At 40.4% G+C, this 23842-nt stretch overlaps 1 protein-coding gene across 2 annotated transcripts in view; it reads left to right on the forward strand.

The window, feature by feature from the left end:
- The window catches only part of adcy2a (adenylate cyclase 2a), a 178219-nt gene extending 156154 nt beyond the window's left edge, over positions 1-22065 (forward strand). For both annotated transcript variants that reach the window (XM_059567336.1, XM_059567337.1), the window contains 9 exons: positions 6348-6467; positions 10729-10913; positions 13190-13274; positions 14275-14433; positions 17794-17940; positions 18190-18297; positions 18454-18568; positions 19527-19651; positions 21619-22065. In XM_059567336.1, the coding sequence (XP_059423319.1) occupies positions 6348-6467; positions 10729-10913; positions 13190-13274; positions 14275-14433; positions 17794-17940; positions 18190-18297; positions 18454-18568; positions 19527-19651; positions 21619-21771 (1197 nt within the window). In that variant the 3' untranslated portion in view covers positions 21772-22065. The remainder of the gene's footprint in view (positions 1-6347; positions 6468-10728; positions 10914-13189; positions 13275-14274; positions 14434-17793; positions 17941-18189; positions 18298-18453; positions 18569-19526; positions 19652-21618) is intronic.
- The last annotated feature ends 1777 nt before the right edge of the window (positions 22066-23842 follow it).

The following is a 23842-nucleotide window of genomic DNA, read 5'->3' on the forward strand; positions in this document are numbered from 1 at the left end:
TGTTTCCGGTTCCGGTTTACCTAATTAATGCAGCCTAAAAATCCTTTAACGGATTTGGATAATAAAAGCATATTAGTATGTTATGTGTATGCCAGCTTAAAGAGATGGGTCTTTAATCTAGATTTAAACTGCAAGAGTGTGTCTGCCTCCCGAACAATGTTAGGTATGTTATTCCAGAGTTTGGGCGCCAAATAGGAAAAGGATCTGCCGCCTGCAATTGATTTTGGTATTCTAGGTATTATCAAATTGCCTGAGTTTTGAGAACGTAGCGGACGTAGAGGATTATAATGTAAAAGGAGCTCATTCAAATACTGAGGTGCTAAACCATTCAGGGCTTTATAAGTAATAAGCAGTATTTTAAAATCTATGCGATGCTTGATAGGGAGCCAGTGCAGTGTTGACAGAACCGGGCTAATATGGTCATACTTCCTGGTTCTAGTAAGAACTCTTGCTGCTGCATTTTGGACTAGCTGTAGTTTGTTTACTAAGCGTGCAGAACAACCACCCAATAAAGCATTACAATAATCTAACCTTGAGGTCATAAATGCATGGATTAACATTTCTGCATTTGACATTGAGAGCATAGGCCGTAATTTAGATATATTTTTGAGATGGAAAAATGCAGTTTTACAAATGCTAGAAACGTGGCTTTCTAAGGAAAGATTGCGATCAAGTAGCACACCTAGGTTCCTAACTGATGATGAAGAATTGACAGAGCAACCATCAAGTCTTAGACAGTGTTCCAGGTTATTACAAGCAGAGTTTTTAGGTCCTATAATTAACACCTCTGTTTTTTCAGAATTTAGCAGTAAGAAATTACTCGTCATCCAGTTTTTTATATCGACTATGCAATCCATTAGTTTTTCAAATTGGTGTGTTTCACCGGGCTGCGAAGAAATATAGAGCTGAGTATCATCAGCATAACAGTGAAAGCTAACACCATGTTTCCTGATGATATCTCCCAAGGGTAACATATAAAGCGTGAAGAGTAGCGGCCCTAGTACTGAGCCTTGAGGTACTCCATACTGCACTTGTGATCGATAGGATACATCTTCATTCACTGCTACGAACTGATGGCGGTCATATAAGTACGATTTAAACCATGCTAATGCACTTCCACTGATGCCAACAAAGTATTCAAGTCTATGCAAAAGAATGTTGTGGTCAATTGTGTCAAACGCAGCACTAAGATCCAATAAAACTAATAGAGAGATACACCCACGATCAGATGATAAGAGCAGATCATTTGTAACTCTAAGAAGAGCAGTCTCAGTACTATGATACGGTCTAAATCCTGACTGGAAATCCTCACATATACCATTTTTCTCTAAGAAGGAATATAATTGTGTGGATACCACCTTTTCTAGTATCTTGGACAGAAAAGGGAGATTCGAGATTGGTCTATAATTAACTAGTTCTTTGGGGTCAAGTTGTGGTTTTTTGATGAGAGGCTTAATAACAGCCAGTTTGAAGGTTTTGGGGACATGTCCTAATGACAATGAGGAATTAATAATAGTCAGAAGAGGATCTATGACTTCTGGAAGCACCTCTTTCAGGAGCTTAAATGGTATAGGGTCTAATATACATGTTGTTGGTTTAGATGATTTAACAAGTTTATACAATTCTTCCTCTCCTATAGTAGAGAATGAGTGGAACTGTTCCTCAGGGGATCTATAGTGCACTGTCTGATGTGATACTGTAGCTGACGGCTGAATGGTTGCAATTTTATCTCTAATAGTATTGATTTTAGAAGTAAAGTAGTTCATAAAGTCATTACTGCTGTGGTGTTGGGAAATGTCAACACTTGTTGAGGCTTTATTTTTCGTTAATTTAGCCACTGTATTGAATAAATACCTGGGGTTATGTTTGCTTTCTTCTAAAAGAGAAGAAAAGTAATCGGATCTAGCAGTTTTTAATGCTTTTCTGTAGGATATGTTACTTTCCTGCCAAGCAATACGAAATACCTCTAGTTTTGTTTTCCTCCAGCTGCGCTCCATTTTTCGGGCTGCTCTCTTTAGGGTGCGAGTATGCTCATTATACCATGGTGTCAAACTGTTTTCCTTAACCTTCCTTAAGCGTAAAGGAGCAACTTTATTTAAAGTGCTAGAAAAGAGAGAGTCCATAGTTTTTGTTACATCATCAAGTTGTTCTGAGGTTTTGGATATGCTAAGGAATTTGGATACATCAGGAAGATAACTTAAAAAGCAGTCTTTTGTGTTAGAAGTGATGGTTCTTCCATACTTGTAACAAGAAGTAGAATTTACAATTTTGGCTATATGAATTTTGCAAAGAACTAAATAATGATCTGAGATATCATCACTTGGCTGAATAATTTCAACACCATCAACATCAATTCCATGTGACAGTATTAAATCTAGAGTATGATTTCGAAAATGAGTAGGTCCTGAAACGTGTTGTCTAACACCAATAGAGTTCAGAATGTCTATAAATGCTGATCCCAATGCATCGTTTTCATTATCAACATGGATATTAAAATCACCAACTATTAAAACTTTATCTGCAGTCAGAACTAACTCGGATGTAAAATCACCAAACTCTTTAATAAAGTCTGTATGGTGCCCTGGTGGCCTGTATACAGTAGCCAGTACAAACATAACAGGGGATTTATCATTAACATTTGTTTCTTTGGATAATGTAATATGAAGTACCATTACTTCAAATGAGTTATACTTGAAGCCTGCCCTCTGAGAAATCCTGAAAACGTTGTTATAAATTGAAGCAACACCTCCACCTTTGCCTTTTAGACGTGGCTCATGTTTATAACAGTAATCTTGGGGGGTGGACTCATTTAAAATAATGTAATCATCAGGTTTTAGCCAGGTTTCTGTCAAACAGAGTACATCTATATTATGATCAGTGATCATATTATTTACAAAAAGTGTTTTCGTAGAAAGGGATCTGATATTCAATAAGCCAAGCTTTATCATTTGTTTATCCATATTGCTTCTGTTTTTTATTTGTTGAACCTCAATTAAATTGTTAATCTTAACTTGGTTTGGACGTTTTTTGTATTTTCTAGTTCGGGGAACAGACACAGTCTCTATAGTGTGATATCTAGGTGAAAAAGTCTCTATGTGCTGAGAATTAACTGACCTCTGTGACGGGAGGCAGCTAGCAGACGGTCGGTTTAGCCAGTCTGTCTGCTTCCTGACCTGGGCCTCTAGTATATTATGTTCTTCCAAAAAGGCCAATAATTGACTGTACACGATCTTCTCCAAGATTTTTGAAAGGAAAGGCAATTTGGAAATAGGCCTGAAATTAGCAAGAACTGATGGATCTAGAGCAGGTTTTTTAATCAGAGGTTGAACTACTGCATGTTTTAAAATTTCAGGGACCATACCCGAGGTCAGACTACTATTTATAACTGCTACAACAGATGGTCCTACAGTGGGGAAAACCTCCTTAAATAGTCGAAGGGGGACAGCATCATTTGGAGAACCCGAGGGCTTCAAATGACCAACAACCTCCTCTAAAGAGGAAAAAGTCACCAGCTCAAAATGATCAAAGACAGCCGAGCAGGGGACAGAGACTGAAGGGTCTGAAGCTGAAGGTACAATTTGAGACCTAATAGAAGTGACCTTATCAATAAAAAAGCAAAGGAAGTTTTCACACATAACAGGGGATGCCTCCATACAAGCATTCTGCGGGGCATTTAAAAGTGAGTCAATGGTGTTAAACAAAACACGAGGCTTGTGACAATTTGCCAGAATAATATCTGAGAAATGTTTTCTTTTGGCATCTTTCACAGTTTCCTGGTAATGACACCAGCAATCCCTTAACATTTGAAGAGACACCTGCAGTTTGTCCTTTCTTCCACTTGCGCTCAGCTCTACGGCACTCACGTCTGGCAGCATGAGTCATGTCATTTAACCAGGGCTCAGATTTAGTTTTAGGCTGCCTAGATTTTAATGGAGCCACAGTGTCTAAAACAGTTTGGCAGGTGGAGTGAAACCATGAGCAAAGCTCATCTGTATGCAATACAGACTCGGGAGTGATGGAGTTCTGACTGAACGCAACCGAGAACTTCCACAGCAGTGGAAGGGTTAATCATGCGACAGCACCGTGCAGCAGCGTGAGGTTTAACAGTATGACAGGCAAGAGCAGTCTCAAATAATACAGGCATATGGTCAGAAAACACTGCGTCACATATCTCTAGATTAAGAACAGGCAAACCATATGATAAAACAAGATCAAGTGTGTGTCCATGTTCTTGTGTGGGTCCAGACACGGATTGCACAAGATTAAAAGAATCAATGAGGTTTAAAAAACCCTTTGCCATTGGCTTATCAGGACAACACACATGAACATTAAAATCCCCAACAATAAGAACACGATCATATTTAGGCATGATTTCAGTCAGGAAATCAGAAAAATCATTTAAAAAGTCCTTATTGTACTTGGGGGGCCGATAGACCACAGCACACAACACTGTGTGGGGGCGACCCATCTCAAATAAACTCAGTTCAAAGCTGCTGAAAGCAGAGGACAACAAAATATGTTTACATTTATAATGACTCTTATATACGGTAGCTATTCCTCCTCCTCTGCCAGATGTTCGCGGGGAGTTAAAGTAGCAGCAATCTTGGTGTACAAATTCAGTGAAAGCGCTAGACTCACCATCGCTCAGCCATGTCTCAGTTACACAGAGGAAATCCAATCCTCAGGATGTGAAAAAATCCTTTAATACAAAAGTCTTATTTTCTAGAGATCTAGCATTTACCAGGCCAAACCTGTCAGGAACCGGCGGGTCCGCGGCACTGGATGCTCATGAAACCCGACACAGAGAGCGCAAGTTGCTGTGATTCACGCAGGGGCAAGTTGCCCCTGCTCTCCGGAGACGAGGAGAGCAGGGGCCGCGGGGGTGGAACACCTCTTCCAGGCTGATGACAAGTACCAGCCAGGCATCGACAGGGTCCAGCGAGCGTCGAGGTATAACGAGGCTAGGCACGACTCCAAACTCAGTCCAAAAAGGCGTAGAACAACATGCAAGACGGGCCTTCAACCTCACCAGCCGGCCGCTGCGTTTTCCCCGGCGGCTGGTGCGCTTTCGTCGGCGCTTACTTCGAGAAGGTGGAGCCGGGGCACACCAAAGGTGAGCCGGGAGCCTCGCCAGGAGGGGGGGCAAAGTTTCACGTCCACCATCATCCAATTACTATATTTTCAGCAGAAAATCGCAGATCCAGCAGTGTTTGGCAATCGTGCACCAATAGAGAGTCGACATCCCAGGCAAAAAATAAAACAAACAGCAAAAACACACACAGCAATGACAGTGACAGATGGCAAGCCACGCACAATGGCGCCATCTTCGATCGATTCGATCACTCTCCACTGTGACAAGCTCTGTTGTGGCTCTCACACCTGATCTGACGTTGCGGATTCTGGCTCCGCGGCGATCCCCAGCTCTGTCGCTGTCCATGGCGATTGCTCATCGGTCGTGTCAGGGAGATGGTGGGCTGGGCTTTGGATCCGGAGTGGGGCTGGTGTCGTCAAAGGCGGCAAAATTAGTAAGGCATAGTATGTTGAAAAGACTATGCCAAAAGTCCCCTACTTTAGTAGACGATGGTCTACCATTTCAGGTTGATTTTTGAAGTTTGGATCTGTGCACACTCTAATGGCTAACATTACCCACAATCCATGATACATGAATAAAAAGCATTAAAAAACTACAAATACGGTGTATGCACGCAACCAATGGTTAAGTAGAGAGGTTTAGATAAAGGGGTTTGAGCTACAAATAAATCAGCATTTAACCTGGTAAAAAAAAAAAAAAATAATAATAATAATATATATATATAATGCAATCTTTGTTATATTTCATATGCAACAGGAATGTAAACTTTTATAAACATCCATTTGCTTGTTAATTTTTAAATGCATTATTATGCAGACAATATGAGCAGAGATCTCTGCATGAAGACCCAGGGCTTAAATTTAATTTAAAGAAAGTTAAATTAATGAAATGTGCCAGTTTACAGTGTAACTATTCGACAGAGCAATCCATTAAAGATGCAACTATATGATGTGATTGTATGTCCCAAAGCTTGCCTATTGTACTACACACTCAAAAGTGTGTACTTTTTATTCACCAAAAAGTACATACTATAAGGGCGTAGTATAAGTAGGCACATTGGGATGCAGCATATGTTCACTGTGTGTTTCCCTGAAAATAATTGCACACCTTACAATGTTCGGCAGTCAATCATATTCAAGCAATTAATGGCCCTGAAGTATAACTATCAATAACTCTTTCTGTATTTTTAATTGTGCATTTCTGGAAAAAAAAGAAAAAAAGAAAAAATTCACTATATTTTTAATTTCTCTTGCAGTTCTTTGTAGAAGACAACCTAACATCCACAGATACTGTTTATAATGCATCAAATGAGACACTTCTTCAGCCTGATGGACATCCCATTTCTTACCTGGACAATAACACATTCTACCTTCCTGTGAGTTAACTATATTAACTTATGACATCCACATGACTTTCAGGACCTTCAGACTGTAAATGTGAAAAGTAAATGAGGAAAATGATATGTGGACTTTTGAGCAGCATTATATGTAACTTGAAATAATATTCATTATGAACTCATCGAAAACAAAAACGTCCTCTCACTCTCAACTGCTTTTATTTCTAAAAAATTTATTGAAGTGTAAAATTATGTAAAGTATTTTTACAAAATTATATTTAAAATACAGTATCCTGAAAATGGGATGTTTCTTTTTCTGATGAAATTATAATAGCTGGTAATGAACTACTACAAGGCATTAAATTGTGATTTTATGCAGTGAGGTAGTTCATATTTTAATGTAAATAAATGTAAATTGAAAATGAATTGAAAATAAATTTCAGCCAAAGAGGTTTCTTGAGCTTATACTCAATGCATTATACAGTATAGCATCAGTGTATCAATAGCAGTACTTTTTGTAACTCGTTAAAAACTATTCAGTGTAAAGGCCATTTTACTTTTGCTGATTTCTTTATGAACATGGATGATGTTGTTATTGGATTATGATTTCTTGACTAATGCATTTTAACCCAGTTTTATTTACCTTTTAATTACCTAATAACACAATGCTGAAATATTTGTAATATACCACATTATCTTATTTAGTTTTCTCCTTTAATTTAGTTTCATACACTTCGGAAAGATGTTTTTACTGGTCATGCAGTTCAGCCTGAAGAACTGTCTCAGGTTACGTATGTAACCATAGTTAACCATAACCATAGCAGTAACCACTGCATCCTCTTAGGGGTCGCTTTGGGGAACACCTCGTCGTGACCCGTGTCTGAAGCATACTTTGAAAAAACACCAATGCGTTGGCCGGCGACAGCACTGACGTCACTACCGGCGCGACTATAAATAAGTGACCGGAGAGCACGTCATTTATCTTCTTTGTCTGAAGCTTGCGTCCAAAGCATGGCAGGGAGCTAGAGGACGCAGTGTCTCGTTCCCTACTCAGGGAACTATGGTTACATACATAACCTGAGACAGTTCCCTTTCGAGGGAACTTCGAACTGCATCCTCTTAGGGGTCGCTTTGGGGAACAGTATACCCATGCCGCCATGCTGAGGGGAGTGCAGGCCAGAATCATGGCAAACACTAAGAACCAACTCTACCATTTTCATGGGAGTTGCCCCTGGGATGTTTAGATGGCTTTCTGTGACATTATCCCTTATGGCCAAAGGCCTAAGCTGCATAGCCAGTTTATTTGTTAGGGCTTCGGCCCAGGTTAGAGCTTAAAGGCTTGGAATCAGGAAGGATTCCTTTAAAGGGATACGGCTAAGAAACCAGTATTTATACAAGGTCTTGCCTGTCACACAGGGGCTACCGCTTGCTCTCGCACAAGTTTGCTGAAGGAGCTGTCTCAACAGATCCCTGGTAGCAATACCCTGCTTAGATAGGTATTCAAAGATACATAAATGGAGTGGCGCCTAAGATGAACGGGGCTTTTCACCAACTCAAGAAAGGGCATGAAGCAACCGCGCAAAGCCCTTACCATAAAGGACTTTTAGAAAGAACGCAGAGCACTAGCGTGCGAACTTACCACAGTGTGGATTTCAGAAAGTGCGGAAAGACTTCACATGTACACTTACCATAATATGGATTTTTGAAATACTGTTCTAGGGATGGGTTCTCGTGGCACTCTGCTCGCAGATGAAATGATGTATCATTTCATGTATCTCATATCTCAAAAATATGCTTTGAGAATATCAACTCGATCTGTGGAACTAATGGTGGAGCGCTCTGGGGAAAAACAGAGAACGCAGTCTCATATGAGAGGAGAACTCCAAATTCAGAGTAGCGTACTCACACATGACCCTTCCTGGAAGGGGACCGCTGTTAAACTAGCGCGAGAACCGCCCAGATATCCCTTCACATTGAGGGAAGCAATGCTTGAAGTGTATAAACAAATGCACTCCGGCTGAATGGAGCCAAAGGAACCAAGGTCTAACCATCTCGAAAAGGGAACGAAGCTGAGCGCGTAACCCTTACCATACAGGATTTCAGAAAAGTGTGCAGAGTCTTGCGTGCACACTTACCACTTTAGGAAGTACACAGAGCATAGCGTGTGTACTCAGAGGCTCCTAAGCATTGCAGAGGTGCTGAACCACACGGGAGAGGCAGGCTCCAATTTTACAAACCTCTGGCGAGGGGAGCATCACCTGAGGCAGTATATACAGGAAGAATTCTGTAACTACCACCTCCACCTTCCCACTGGATGTGACAGCGCATCTAAGCGGCCAGGAGGCCCCTCAGGGTGACCTGGCCAGACATTCATGAAATCTCCTGCAGTACCGTGCCAGTTCTGATGATCAGCGAGGCTCCCGCAGAAGCCTGTGATCTCGGCCGCCTAATACCAGAGCACGAGGCCGGAAGGTCGGTGCTGACGGGTGTTTAGTAGATGCCATGACTGAGCACTGTAAAAGAGACTCACAGAATGTTAGTAGACACATAACAACCAGCAATTTAACCCATAAGTATATACAGAAAGGGTTACATACTCACCCACCCTCCTGTACTAGAACCACGCTCACGGTGCGCCTCCTTATAGTCCGGACCATCAGTAAGGTGGTTATTATGAATATAGAACCAACCAAAAACATCATAGGTCCAGCATATGAGACTGTTATGAGAGAAATTTTTCCACCTAACCTCGATCAGGTGTAGAGCTGGTGGTTACAGGGGAATTAGGCAAGGGAGGATAAGAGCAGAAGTTAAAAACATCCAAAGGGAATGAGTAGCTACCTAGGTATCGCTCCGATTAGGACGAGAACGCTGCCTCGTCTGAATCACATCCCTCAGGCCCTGCTTACCTCCTTGTGACACACGATTCCTCTTGCCCCTGCCCACAGGCGGGGGAGAAGCGCGAGCCGCGACACTAGCCTTATGTGCCCGTCTTTGATCCTCAGAACGAGACGGGCCAGGACCCCTATGTTGTTTGGGCTCGGACCTGGACCTTCGTGGAATGAAGGATTTAAAGGCAGCTGAGCACACCCTTGCCTCCCTGAACTTCTCGACCACCGTCTCGACGGAGGTACCAAAAAGCTCAGAAGGTGAGACCGGAGCATCGAGAAGAAAGCCCCTTTCTTTCCTCCCGATGTCTGCCAGGTTCACCCGCAGATGTCTCTCCGTTACTACCATGGCAGCCATAGACCTACCCATAGAGAGAGGTCTGTGGTGCAGCGCAGCTCGGCTACCTGGTCAGCTGAAAGGCACTCGACTTTATCCAGGTCCTTCAACAGGTCAGCCTGATAGGCCTGAAGCACTTTTATTGTGTGCAATGAAGACACAGCCTGAAATGCTGCTGCGTATGCTCTTCCATTTAAGCGGGATGTATCCTGGAGGGGCTTAGATGGCAAAGCGGGAGATTTAAGAGAGGATGTTTCCCCCACAGAGAGATAGCTAGCCAGCGTCTCTTCTACAGGGGGCATCTTCTCATAGCCATTTTCGCGCTTCGATGATAGCATAACTCGTATGCTGAAACCGATGGATGCGAGAAGAAAATGGCCTCTTCCATTCTTTTTCGACTTCTGCATGAAAATCAGTCAAGAATGGAAGGCTCACCTGGGCTGGAGGGCTATGTTCAGATAAATAACGCTCATCAAGGCGACCTTGCGGCATTATTTTGCTGGTACGTGCTCTTCGCCCAAACAAGAGACGCAAATACTGTGTGTGTCATCAGGTGTCAAATAACGCCGACACGGATGCACTCACTGTTTAAACGCCTTGCTAGTGGATGCGATGATAAACAAAGAAAGATAGCTCTTACCATGGTCGTTTCTCAGATGCACGCTTCAAACAAAACAGTCAATGAAGACGAAGAAGATGAATGACGTGCTCTCCGGTCGCTTATTTATAGTCGCGCCGGTAGTGAGGCTGTCGCCGGCCAACGCGTTGGTGTTTTTTCAAAGTATGCTTCAGACATGGGTCACGACGAGGTGTTCCCAAAGCGACCCCTAAGAGGAGTTCGAAGTTCCCTCGAAAGGGAACAGTCCTTAAACACATGGATTCAAAGTATCAAATAGTGTTTACTGTTTAACAAGTTGCATAGCTTTTAGCCGATTTTTAGTCGATAGCTGACTGATTTTGTTTTTGATCTACATCTTATCATCATTGATTCAAATATAGTTTATTTAGTAAAAACATAAGTGGGTTTTGTGCAGTCACAACACAATATTTATGACTTCTGTTTTCCTGCCGTTAGTATTTTATCTACAGTTGCATTCTGGGCCTGATTTCCTGCTCAGTGTTTTTGAGGATCAACTATGAACTGAAGATGCTAATCATGCTAACAGCTGTGGTGCTCTACAGCATCATCATACTTCAAACACACGCATCCCTGCTGGACGAGTACAGTAAATTCCTCTACAAAACAGAGATCCTGGATAGGTGAGAACTTGTTATATACACTATGTTGTCAGAATTATGTAGGGACCAGTACACTAATATGTGTTTGGGCATTGTCATTAATAGAAAGTCGGTCTTACATTTCTCTGGGAAGGTAACTGGAACACGGCTGCATAGATTGTCAGACAAAATAATTTTGCAGTCAGCATTTGAATGCTCAGTGGGTTTCAGGTTTATGATTTTATAAAAAATTCCATACCAGACTTGGTTAACCATTTAGATCTCACTTTGTGCACACGGGTCACGCTGGAATGAAAAACAGCACTCCACAAACTGTTGCCACAATGTGCCAAGTACACAATTATGCAGATGTCATTATATGTTGTAGCATTTTGATTGTTTTCACTGGATTTAAGGGCCCTATTAAGCAGAAGGCAGTGTCAACATACTTTTGGCTAAGTATTGTAGTACTATGTATGTTGCAGACAATAATGATTGTTTCAGCCTTACAACTTTAATAATATAAAAACATTCATAGTAACGGGAAGAAGTAGGCAGGAACCAGCATCATTAAAAAAAAACTTTAATAATAAAATAAACACAAAACAGCGCGACTGCACCTCGTGGATGAATGCCGCATACAAACAAAACCAAAACACAAAATAAAAACCAGGCCTGGTCCTCTCTCGTCTTTCACTGTTGTACCTCCTCTTTTTATCCTTCCAGAGCTCCTCCGTGGAACTCGAGACCGGTGAGTGGTGCAGGTGTCGCTCATTTCCAATTACTCCACCGGCCTCGACTCGTTCCCACGGCTCTCGACCCCGCCCCACTCGTCACATACCCCCATCGCACCTCGCAGGCCAGGGGGTACTCATGAGACTGCGCGCTACTCCACCCTCCGGGTACCTTGGGGTATGGACAGTCAGACGAGGCGAGAGAAAAGGAGACGGAAGGATGAGGAGCGACAGAGGCAAGAGAGGGGAGAGAGGAAAAAAATTTAAAAATCTTGTTCCGGTTCCCAGACACAACGTCACTCAGCCCTCCACCAGCTGGGTAAAGTCTTCTGCGGTGCCTGGCGGCGGCAATGGATAGCCCTTGGTGGATGGCACGACACTCCTCCGCCACCTGGTGGATGATGACAGCTCCTCCGGGTTCGGGCTGCCGCAGGAGTCTCCCGTTCCCTGCTCCACCCCATCATGGTGGATGGCAGCAGGCTCTGGCCCCAGGCGAACAGCGGTGACTCCTCCACTCCCTCACGGACAGCAGCCATTGCTCTACATCTCAGGTGGCCAGCAGCGAGCTCATCCTACCCCCGGCAACTCACTCCAGCCCACCGCCTTGAGCGTCCATGGTGGCAGACTGTTCCGCCATGCTCGATGGCATCGTGGATTCACCACAGCGGCGAGGGATCTTTGGCAGTGTGTCCCTCCCTCCTCCCGTGTTTCGGCAACAATGTAACAATATAAAAACGCTCACGGGAAAAAGGAGTTGGGAACCAACAACATTCAAATTAAACTTTAATAATAAAATAAACACAAAACAGCGCAAACAAAACCAAAACACAAAATAAAACCCAGGCCTGGTCCTCTCTTGTCCTTCACTGTCGTACCTCCTCTTTTTATCCTTCCGGAGCTCCTCCGTGGGACTCGAGACCGGTGAGTGGTGCAGGTCTGGCTCATTTCCAATTACTCCACCGGCTTCAACCCATTCCTATGGCTCTCGACCCCACCCCACTCATCACAACCATTAAATATCTATATTCATCAGTAAGCTTTTGGTGTACAGCAGGTAGTCAAATCTGTTTAATATGGTAAGGTAACCATGTGTATACATTAAACCATCAGATTTATAAATGATGACAGGATTTTTACACTCTCAGAAAAAAAAAAAAAGTTTCAAAAGCTGTTACTGGGGTGGTACCCTTTTGTACCTGTTAGGTACTAATATGTATACGTCAGGTACAAAGGTGTGCCTTTTGAAAAAGTACTTCCCCAGTGACAACTTTTTTTACCTTTTTTTTTTCTGAGAGTGTAAAAAAAAATCTGGCTATTTTTGGCTAATTTATGACCAAAACTAGCACGACAAAAGAAAATTTGGATTCGCTTAATGCACAGTAGTTTCACGAGGATTACAGATTTTGTTCTAGAAATCAGAGCTGGATGTTGAAAATAAATCACTGAACCAGCCGACACTTCCTGCTAATTGACAGCTGGGGTGGACATGGTCTACTAGCCATCCTGGGCTACAGATGAAAAAAACCTTGATGCTGACAAGTCTTCTCTCTCTCTCTCTTTCTCTCTCTGTCTCATCAAAACAAGGCCAGGAGTTCTGAAAGACTTGAAAACTATGGGCTCTGTATCTCTCTTTATATTCTTCGTCACTCTGCTTGTTCTAGCTAGACAGGTGAGTGTTCTTTTTTTAAAGCTGAGTTACACTTGCTCATTTATAGATTAAAACAGCTGATGGTTATCATTTTTATTTGCATATAATATGTGTGTATGTTCACAGAAGGAGTAAATGCTACTTCTGCCATGAAAGCAGAAAGAACTACTGTAATAAAATTGTTATAGATATCCATTAAATACATTTGACGAAGAAGCTTTCTCTATTAATTGGAAATATAAAAGCTTTTTTTTATTTGAATTTTATTTGAAATCTAAATATATGTATATATGGAAGTTCTAAGTGGCCATGCATTATAATATTTTTCCTTCTTGTTTTCTCGTTATAACGACTGGAATAAACTGCTGGCGCAGTTTTGTAACTTCTTAGAGAAAATTAAGTCGTTATAGCGAGAAAACGACTTTCGTTATGTCGAGATAACAAGAAAATTAAGTTATAACAATAAAACAACTTTCGTTATGTTGAGATAACAAGAAAATTAAGTCGTTATAATGAGAAAACAAGAAGGAAAAAAAATTATAATGCATGGCCGCTTACAACTTCCGTAAGTTCGTTACAACAGCAACAGTAAAAACTGTCATGTCATGATAACGAGAAAACAACTTTCGTTATGTCAAGATAACGGGAGAATTAAGTCGTTATAACGAGAAAACAACTTTCATTATGTCGAAATAACGAGAAAATTAAGTCTTTATAACGAGAAAACAACTTTCATTATTTTACGTGATAAAAATGACTATAAAGACACTTATACTGTTACAAATGATTTGTTTTCAGTAAATACAAACAAAAAAAGTTTTTATTTTTATTTTTTAAACAAGCTATCTTGAAACTGAAACTGCAAAAAAAAAAAAAAACTGTGTATTTGTATTGTGTATGTATATATGTTGTGTGACAAGAATCTGACTTTATTTTATCATGTGGATTTGCTTTGTCGTGTTTGTAACTGAAATAGCGCAGTAACATCCAGTTTCTTTACCTCTGTGTCCTCTTGTAACAGAATGAATATTACTGTAGGCTGGATTTCTTGTGGAAGAACAAGTTTAAGAAAGAATGTGAGGAGATAGAAACCATGGAGAACCTTAATCGTGTTCTGTTGGAAAACGTTCTGCCAGCCCATGTAGCAGAGCACTTTCTGGCAAGGAACTGGAAGAACGAGGTAAGAATGGAGATGGAAAGATCTAGCCTGTACTGCAACTTTATAAACTGTTTGTTAGAATGAGCTTCCTTACTTTAAAACTACCACAATACTATGTTATATATTCAGAAAAAAAGTCTCTTGAACTCCAAAATTGTAATATGTCTTAATGTTTCAAAAATACTGGCTTACTTCATACCTAAAAATGTATACTTAACTAGCACAAACTATTTTTTTTTCTTTTTTTTTTTTTTTTTTGAATGACTATAGGTAATGAAATTGAATGCACATCTAACAATAACTTGAATTTAGATGCTTGAAAGTGCTTGACAACTGACAGTTGTTGTTTTCTTCTGTAAGCGGCTGCATATATGAAAAAAAAACACCTAAACCTAAAAAAATTCTAACAAAAGGTTTCTCAGCTGTTTTTTGTAGTATTACGTGTCCTTAATAACATACCAAAAGTTTACCAAAGTTTGACCACTAGAAAGGTGTAATTTTCAAGATGGTGTCCAAGATGGGCAGGGAGCCCTTAAAATATCCTAACTCCTTCAATATTTGACTTAGTCAAGTAATCTTGGTGTCTAACCCAATGTTTTCTGGGTCTGTGAATCCATTGGACTTGTCTAAATTGCACTGACCTGATTATATACTTATGGAATACATGATTTTGTGAGAATACTGTAAGGTTTTATCATTGTTTGGGGTGAACCAGAGATGTAAACAATTTAGCCTATGTCATGTAACTCCTACTCAGTACGTGTTTTTTTTACCAAAACATAGACTTCAATGTAAAAGCTATTGCACCCAAAAGTAACTTAAATTGGAGTTGTATAACTTTGATCATAACTTTGATCAGAAACAACCGTTAATTAGCCAGAACAGAGGCCTGTGTGTGAAACCTCTAAAATGGTCACTCATTTCAATTTGAATAAGGTAATACATATGTAATGCATCCTCTATAGCTGTTTTTGAGTGTAAAGGTGGTATTATACTAAACCTAACAAAACTAAATTCACAATTTTCAGTAAATCAGAAGATGGTGGAAGAGAATACTGACATTTGATATCGCTTAACTCATTGTAATGTTGTTGGCAGCACAGTGTATACCATTTTGCTCAAAATTCATCCTTGACTACTTAAAAAAAAGTTATTAATTTTTTGTAATTTAATAAAAAAAGTAAACTTTTGTATATTCTAGATTCATTGTACACAATGCACACAGAAATATTTCAAGAGTTTTTTGTTAATAATAAAAAAAAAAAAAATCAGTCTTTCAAAAAATTTGAATATTCCATTTTGAGCTTGATTAGTTTTATTAATTATGAGTATAAATGCTGGGTACCTCCTGGGATAGTTCAGAACATGCAACCACAATTATGGGAAAGACTACTGACTTGACAGTTGTCCAAAAGACAATCATAGACACTCTCCACAAGGAGGGTAAGCCACAGAAGGTCATTGCTGAAAGGGCTGATGTTCACAGAGTGCTGTATTAAAATATATTCATAGAAAATTGACTGGAAGGAAAAAGTGTGGTAGGAAAAGGTGCACAAGCAACAGGGATGACTTCAGCCTTGGGAAGATTGTCAGGAAAAGTCGATTCAAGAACTTTGGGAGACCTTCACAAGGAGTGGACTGAAGCCGGAGTCAGCGCATCAAGAGTCATCACGCTCAGACATATTCAAGAAAAGGGCTACAGCTGTCACATTCCTAAAACCAAGCCACTTCTGAACCAGAAAAAACATCAGAAGCATTTCACCTTGGGTAAAAAGGAAAAGAACTGGACTGTTGCTCAGTGGTTCACAGTCCTCTTTTCAGGTAAATTTTGCATTTCATTTGGAAATCAAGGTCTGGAGTCAAGTCAAGTCACCTTTATTTATATAGCGCTTTAAACAAAATGCATTGCGTCAAAGCAACTGAACAACATTCATTAGGATAACAGTGTGTCAATAATGCAAAATGACAGTTAAAGGCAGTTCATCATTGAATTGAGTGATGTCATCTCTGTTCAGTTTAAATAGTGTCTGTGCATTTATTTGCAATCAAGTCAATGATATCGCTGTAGATGAAGTGACCCCAACTAAGCAAGCCAGAGGCGACGGCGGCAAGGAACCGAAACTCCATCGGTGACAGAATAGAGAAAAAAACCTTGGGAGAAACCAGGCTCAGATGGGGGGCCAGTGCTCCTCTGACCAGATGAAACCAGGAGTTTAATTCCAGGCTGGAGTCTGGAGGAAGACTGGAGAGGCACAGAATCCAAAGTCCATTGTGAAGTGTCCGAAGTCATTGATGATTTGGTGTTGGTTCATTGTGTATTATCAAGTCCAAAGTCAATGCAGCCATCTACCGGGAGATTTTGGAGCACTTTATGCTTCCATCTGCTGACAAGCCTAATGGAGATGCTGATTTAATTTTGCAGCAGGAATTTAGCACCTACCCACAGTGCCAAAACCACTTCCAAGTGGTTTGCTGACCATGATATAACTGCTTGATTGGCCAGCCAACATGCCTGACCTGAACCTGATAAGTAGCAAGTAGTAGGAAGATAAGTAACATCTAACAAACAATACAGAGGAGCTCAAGTCCGCTATCAAAGCAACCTGCAGTGCCACAGACAGTAATTGCAAAAGGAGCCCCAACCAAGTATTGAGTGCATAATTGAACCTACTTTGGAGATCTTGAAAATTTCTGTTTTGTAAATCTTTTTTTATTGATCTTTGAGAAAATATTCTATTTTTTTTTAGATACTGAAGCTGTAAGTCGTAACCATCAGAACTCAAACAAAAAACTCTTTAAATATTTCAGTTTGTGTGCAATGAATCTACAATATAAAAAAGTTAGCTTTTTTTAATTAAATTACAAAAAAATAAAGAACTTTTCCATGATATATATATTTTTTTTTTTACATGTACCTGTACTTTGTACTTATTTTTCCCATAAATATGCTTGTAACCAATTGCATTAATATATAATTGGACTTCTAATCACTTATATATCATGCAAATATGCTAATTAGAATATTACATGGTCAAAACATGTATCAGGCACCAATATTTCTGGTCTAGGAGGAAAACCAAGGAGTAATGGTCATTTTAAGGACCTGGCGGCTGCCATTTTGAAAACGGCGCCTTTCTTGGAGTCAAACTTTGGTAAACTTTTAGTATGTTTTTTTAAGTACATTTGATACTACTGTAAACCACTGAGAAACCTTTGGTTATAATTTTTTTGGGGTCAAGACATATTTGCGGCTGACTACTGTCTGAATTATAGCTTTGAAGAAAAATCTTTTGAGATTCTAACTTTTAAGTTATGCTGTCTGTTTGAAAGTCAGTGCTTGGATATTTATGGCTGAGCTGCCTTTTCTTCTGTGAATGACAGGATTTGTATCACCAATCATATGACCTGGTGTGTGTGATGTTTGCTTCTATCCCGGACTTCAAAGAGTTCTACACAGAATCAGATGTAAACAAGGAAGGTCTTGAGTGCCTCAGACTACTCAACGAAATCATTGCAGACTTTGATGAGGTAATATTGCTTCTTCAGGTACTTTTAGAAAAAAAAAAAGTTTAAATTTTTAATCCCACTGAATGTACTTTGAACTTACTGTAGTGTGCAAATTCTGCTTTCTCACTATGGAATTACATTCGCCTATGAAATTTATCATATTATGTCAAAAATAAATGTTATTACCATGATGCAATCATTTTCAAAAAGCAGTTTTGATGATTTGTTTGATGTTAACTCTGCTATGGTTATGTTGTCTTTCCTGTGTAGTTGCTCTCTAAGCCAAAGTTTAGTGGAGTGGAGAAGATAAAAACCATTGGTAGCACATATATGGCAGCCACTGGACTTAATGCCACACCAGGACCAGAATATACACAGGTATCAGGAATGTACTATGCAAATCGTTCATGGGAATCAGATGCACTTTTTATTTATTGGATTAATTGAATCATTTATTTTTAATTCTTGTAACATTTTGGTGGTCCAACTCTGCCCTTTGAATAAAGAGGTTTGTGTGCGTGTGTGTGTTTAAAGGAGCATGACAGGCAGTACATGCACATTGGTACCATGGTGGAGTTTGCCTTTGCACTGGTGGGGAAGCTTGATGTCATCAATAAACATTCCTTCAATGATTTCAAACTTAGAGTAGGTGAGTAAAAATGTGAACGATAATATATATATATATATATATATATATATATATATATATATATATATATATATATATAGATCCGCAAGTGATGATTATCATGGTGCAAGCATAAACAGTTCATGTAGATGATATGAAGATGTAACTATATTTTGAGGTGTCTTTTTTTACACGTTATATGTACTTACTATTATAATAATAAATTAAACATAATTACATGCAAGCAACCCTAAACCAAACACTAATCCTAATCCTAACCATATAGTAAGTACATGTAGTTAAGTTGAATAATACATACTATATTATGAGTATTATAAGTTATATTATAAATAATATAAGTATTCAGTACTTAAATTAATATAAATACACTGTAACAAGGACACCTTCAAATAAAGTGTAACCTAAAGTGGGGCAAAACAGTGAATGTAGCAAGCAGAATGGACAGCACAGGAGTTTCATCAAGAATTTCATTATTGTTATCATTATTATTAAATGTACAGAACCGTATTATAAATAACAATTACATAATATAAGTACTTAGTACTTAAAATGTATATAATTACACTCTAACAGGGACACGGGCTCTAACTAGGCTGTATACATAAATTATCCTGAGTTATAGATCTTGCCTTTCATTTGCATCTGGAAGAGAATTTCATTGCACTTTATCTACATTATACATTTGCTGCACTTGAATCATAGGAGAAAAAAAAGTAAGACGTTTGAATCCATGCTTAACAAGCTCCTCTCCCTTTGTGGCTGGTGGTGTTGTTATGAACCACCATGTCAACAATGCAGATCCATTCAAAATCATCTTGATTTTCCACTTTAATGATCTCAAACTTAAATTCTGTAAAATTTTTGGACATTTACAGTCAATAACAGAAATTGTCCATGTAAGCAAACAGCATTAATGACATTTGGCATATTACAATAACCTGTATATCACTATCTGCAGGTATTAATCATGGACCTGTGATAGCTGGGGTGATTGGAGCTCAGAAGCCCCAGTATGACATCTGGGGCAACACAGTGAATGTAGCAAGCAGAATGGACAGCACAGGAGTGTTGGGAAAAATACAGGTATGAGGGTTTATAATAAGAATTTTATTATTATTATTATCATTATTATTAAATGTACAGAACCATTGTTTGCTTCTTTATTGGTTGTTAATAGCCTCAAATCCTTTTATTAGATGTTTGATCACAGTTAAAGTAACGTCTCAGTTACGTATGTAACCCTTGTTCCCTGAAGGAGGGAACGGAGACGTTATGTCAGTGACTTGACGAAATCGGGAATCTCGTTAGAGAGACAAATCGCCTTTGAGTGTTAACAAAATGAGCCAATGAATATTGGAGTGCGAGATTTGCATAGATGGTGTGGGAGGAACTTCAACAGGTTCGCCAAGAGGGAAACTGAACTGAGAAGCACTTAGGCGCACAGATCCGGTCCGTAGAGGGAATGGCACAGCAAGCGTTATTGACACTGAGCCAGTCCAGCATTACAGGCCATCTGAGGCGAGTATGCGAGAGGACACAGGCTCTACACGGAGATTATAGAATCTCACAAACGTGTTAGGTGTCGCCCAGCCGGCAGCTCTACAGATGTCTGCTATCGAGGCGCCCCGTGCCAAAGCCACAGCTCTTGTAGAGTATGCTGTCACTCCAAGGGGGCATGGTAAGTGACGGGCCTGATATGCTAAGACTATAGCCTCCACTATCCAGTGGGCAAGTCTTTGTTTGGAGACAGCCTTTCCCTTCTGCTGTCCCCCAAAGCAGACAAAGAGCTGGTCTGAGGTCCTGAAGCTCTGCGTGCGGTCCACGTAAATGCGCAGGGCTTGAAAGGGACAGAGCAAAGCGAAGGCTGGGTCTGCCTCCTCCAGGGGCAGTGCTTGCAAGTTCACCACCTGATCCCTGAAGGGCATGGTGGGAACTTTGGGCACATATCCGGGAATTCGAGGCACGTATCGTTGACCGAAAATGCCTGTAGGTCCCCTAACCTCTTGACCGAAGCCAATGCAGTGAGGAGCGCTGTCTTCAGCGACAGAAACTTAAACTTTACTGACTGCAGAGTCTTGAAGGGCTCCTGCTTCAAGGCCCTAGCGGCAACATACACTTTGAGAGTGGAGTCAGACAGCCTTCGCTCCAGCCCATCTTGCAGAAAGAAGAGCACAACCGCGATCGTGCATCTACGGGGGTCTTCCCGGCGGGAAGAACACCAATCGACAAACAGGTTCCACTTCAGCGCATAGGCGTGCCTAGTAGAGGGCGCTCTAGCTGAAGTGATGGTGTTTACTACCACTGGAGGTAAACCACCTAGAACCTCCGCGTCCTGTCCAGACCACACATAGAGATACCACAGGTCTAGGCGCGGGTGCCAGAGGGTGCCCCATCTCTGAGAAAGGAGATCCTTCCTCAGGGGAATACGCCAAGGAACAGCTGGCAGTGGGATGTGTCCGGGGAGGCGAACAGGTCTACCTGAGCGTCCCCGAAGTGTCTCCAGATCAGCTGGACGGTCTCGGGGTGGAGTCACCATTCTCCCGGACTTGCTCTTTTAGATTTAAACACCGATGTGTTGAAGCGCCCAGGAGGAGTTGCAGCGTGACTGTGGAATGAGAGCTGCAGCACGCTGAGAAAAATGCTGCAGCACTGGCAACCCCCGGTGACGCGCTGTAACACCAACACTTGTCGAATCAGCTTGTCTTGACGACACTCTGCTCAGGAAGCTGAAGGATCGGCTCCGAAGCGAAAAGCTGTTTGTGCGACCGCTCGCGCTCTCCTTTTATACCCACGCTGCAGGGCAAAGTGTGCGATGCAAATCTCGCACGCCAATATTCATTGGCCCGTTTTGTTAACACTCGAAGGCGATTCATCTCTCTAGCAAGATCCCTGATTTAGTAGGTCACTGACGCTACGTTGAACGGGACTTACTAAAAGGGAACTCTCTGTGTAAAACCAGCGAGATTAGGAGAATGCTCATGCTTTGAACAACGTGTAGTGTGGTAACTCATTAACCCGTTTAATTCCTTTGTGTGCGTGTGTGTTTGCAGGTTACAGAAGAGACAAGTTGTATCTTGCAGACATTAGGATACATGTGCACATGCAGAGGAATTATAAATGTGAAAGGGAAAGGAGAGCTCAAAACATACTTTGTCCACACTGAGATGAGCCGGTCTTTATCCCAGGGGAATGTAATGCCATGAAGCATAGCAACAAACATGCAATGAACTGCAGACATCCACAAACGGGAATAAAAGGGACATTTGTAAATAATTGCGCCTAGTCTTTAGATGCACGAAGTATTGGATGTATTAAAAGTGATACCATTTCTGCTGTATCTCATAGGCAGGGTTTGTGCACAGGGTACTACTGTAAGTATGGTAGCAATTATTTTATAAGAAAATCAAATATAACAAAAAGTGTTTTGATGTTTTAATGCCATTTCTTTCTTTCTTTTTCTTTTTTAAAAACTTCATTAAAGTTTATATGTACTTGTCTTTCTGAGGGCATCTTTATTTTTGATTTCAGTTTTTGATACGCTGTAGTTACAAATTACGGAAATAAGCTAGTACTTAAATGTTTCTGTGTCGTGTCACTAACATGCTGTGCATGATATGTCACATGTTTACACCAAGGGTATATAGATGTAGCTTTGGACAGTAGGGACAATATCCCTGTGAGTTATGAGTGTAATATAGTATTGTATGTTTGTATGTCTGTTTCATGTTTTTATTCATAATGAAAATACTTTTTTTTCCCTTTACACATTTCATGAACATGAGCAGTCGAGTTGTTCTTTGCAACCTCTGTGCACCTTCTTTGAAAAACTGGACCACAGTCATCAATTCCCAAGAGGTGTTTGTATATTTTCTCTGTTTCAATATTGTCACAAGTGGACAAATAATGGGCTAAAACAGCATAAAAAAGTTTTTCTGAACTTTATATTTATGCCTTAATGTATTAATTGTTCAGTTGTAGTTCGCCAAATGAAACTCTATATTTAACCCTGTAAAGTCTGACAGATAATTTTTTTTAAGAATTATTATTTATTTATTTTTTTTACCTTCATTTGACAGTATATATTGACAGGAAACATGTGAGAGAGAAATGGGACAGGATTGGGAAAGGACCGGGAGCCAGGACTCTAACTCGGGTCACCCAAAGCGCAACAGCACTATATGTTGGTGCACTGCCCATGAGGCTATCGGCACCGACTACATATTAATTATTATTATTAATAATAATAATTATTATTCTAAAGCTTTAGACAAAACCGTAGTATTAATATTAATGTTTATTATTAATTCTTTTCATTAATAATAAACTTTTAGAAAAAATCTTAGTTATATGATCAAATCTGTAGTTTTTAATTTAATGTAATTTATTTATTTTTATTTTGGGGGCAAAACATATAACACAGTGTAATACAATGATGATTGAGAGTCAAGTCAAGTCAAGTCACCTTTATTTATATAGCGCTTTAAACAAAATACATTGCATCAAAGCAACTGAACAACATTCATTAGGAAAACAGTGTCAATAATGCAAAATGATAGTTAAAGGCAGTTCATTATTGAATTCAGTTATGTCATCTCTGTTCAGTTAAATAGTGTCTGTGCATTTATTTGCAATCAAGTCAACGATATCGCTGTAGATGAAGTGACCCCAACTAAGCAAGCCAGAGGCGACAGCGGCAAGGAACCGAAACTCCATCGGTGACAGAATGGAGAAAAAAACCTTGGGAGAAACCAGGCTCAGTTGGGGCGCCAGTTCCCCTCTGACCGGACGAAACCAGTAGTTCAATTCCAGGCTGCAGCAAAGTCAGATTGTGCAGAAGAATCATCTGTTTCCTGTGGTCTTGTCCTGGTGCTCCTCTGAGACAAGGTCTTTACAGGGGATCTGTATCTGGGGCTCTAGTTGTCCTGGTCTCCGCTGTCTTTCAGGGCAGTAGAGGTCCTTTCTAGGTGCTGATCCACCATCTGGTCTAGATACGTACTGGATCCGGGTGACTGCAGTGACCCTCTGATCTGAACACAGACTGGATCTGGTGGCCACGGTGACCTCGGAACAAGAGAGAAACAGACAAATATTAGCGTAGATGCCATTCTTCTAATAATGTAGCAAGTACATAGGGTGTTATGGGAAGTGTTTCCGGTTCCGGTTTACCTAATTAATGCAGCCTAAAAATCCTTTAACAGATTTGGATATTAAAAGCATATTAATATGTTATGTGTATGCCAGGTTAAAGAGATGGGTCTTTAATCTAGATTTAAA

Source organism: Carassius carassius, chromosome 15 (genome assembly GCF_963082965.1).
Source record: "Carassius carassius chromosome 15, fCarCar2.1, whole genome shotgun sequence".
In the NCBI taxonomy this organism is placed as follows: domain Eukaryota; kingdom Metazoa; phylum Chordata; class Actinopteri; order Cypriniformes; family Cyprinidae; genus Carassius; species Carassius carassius.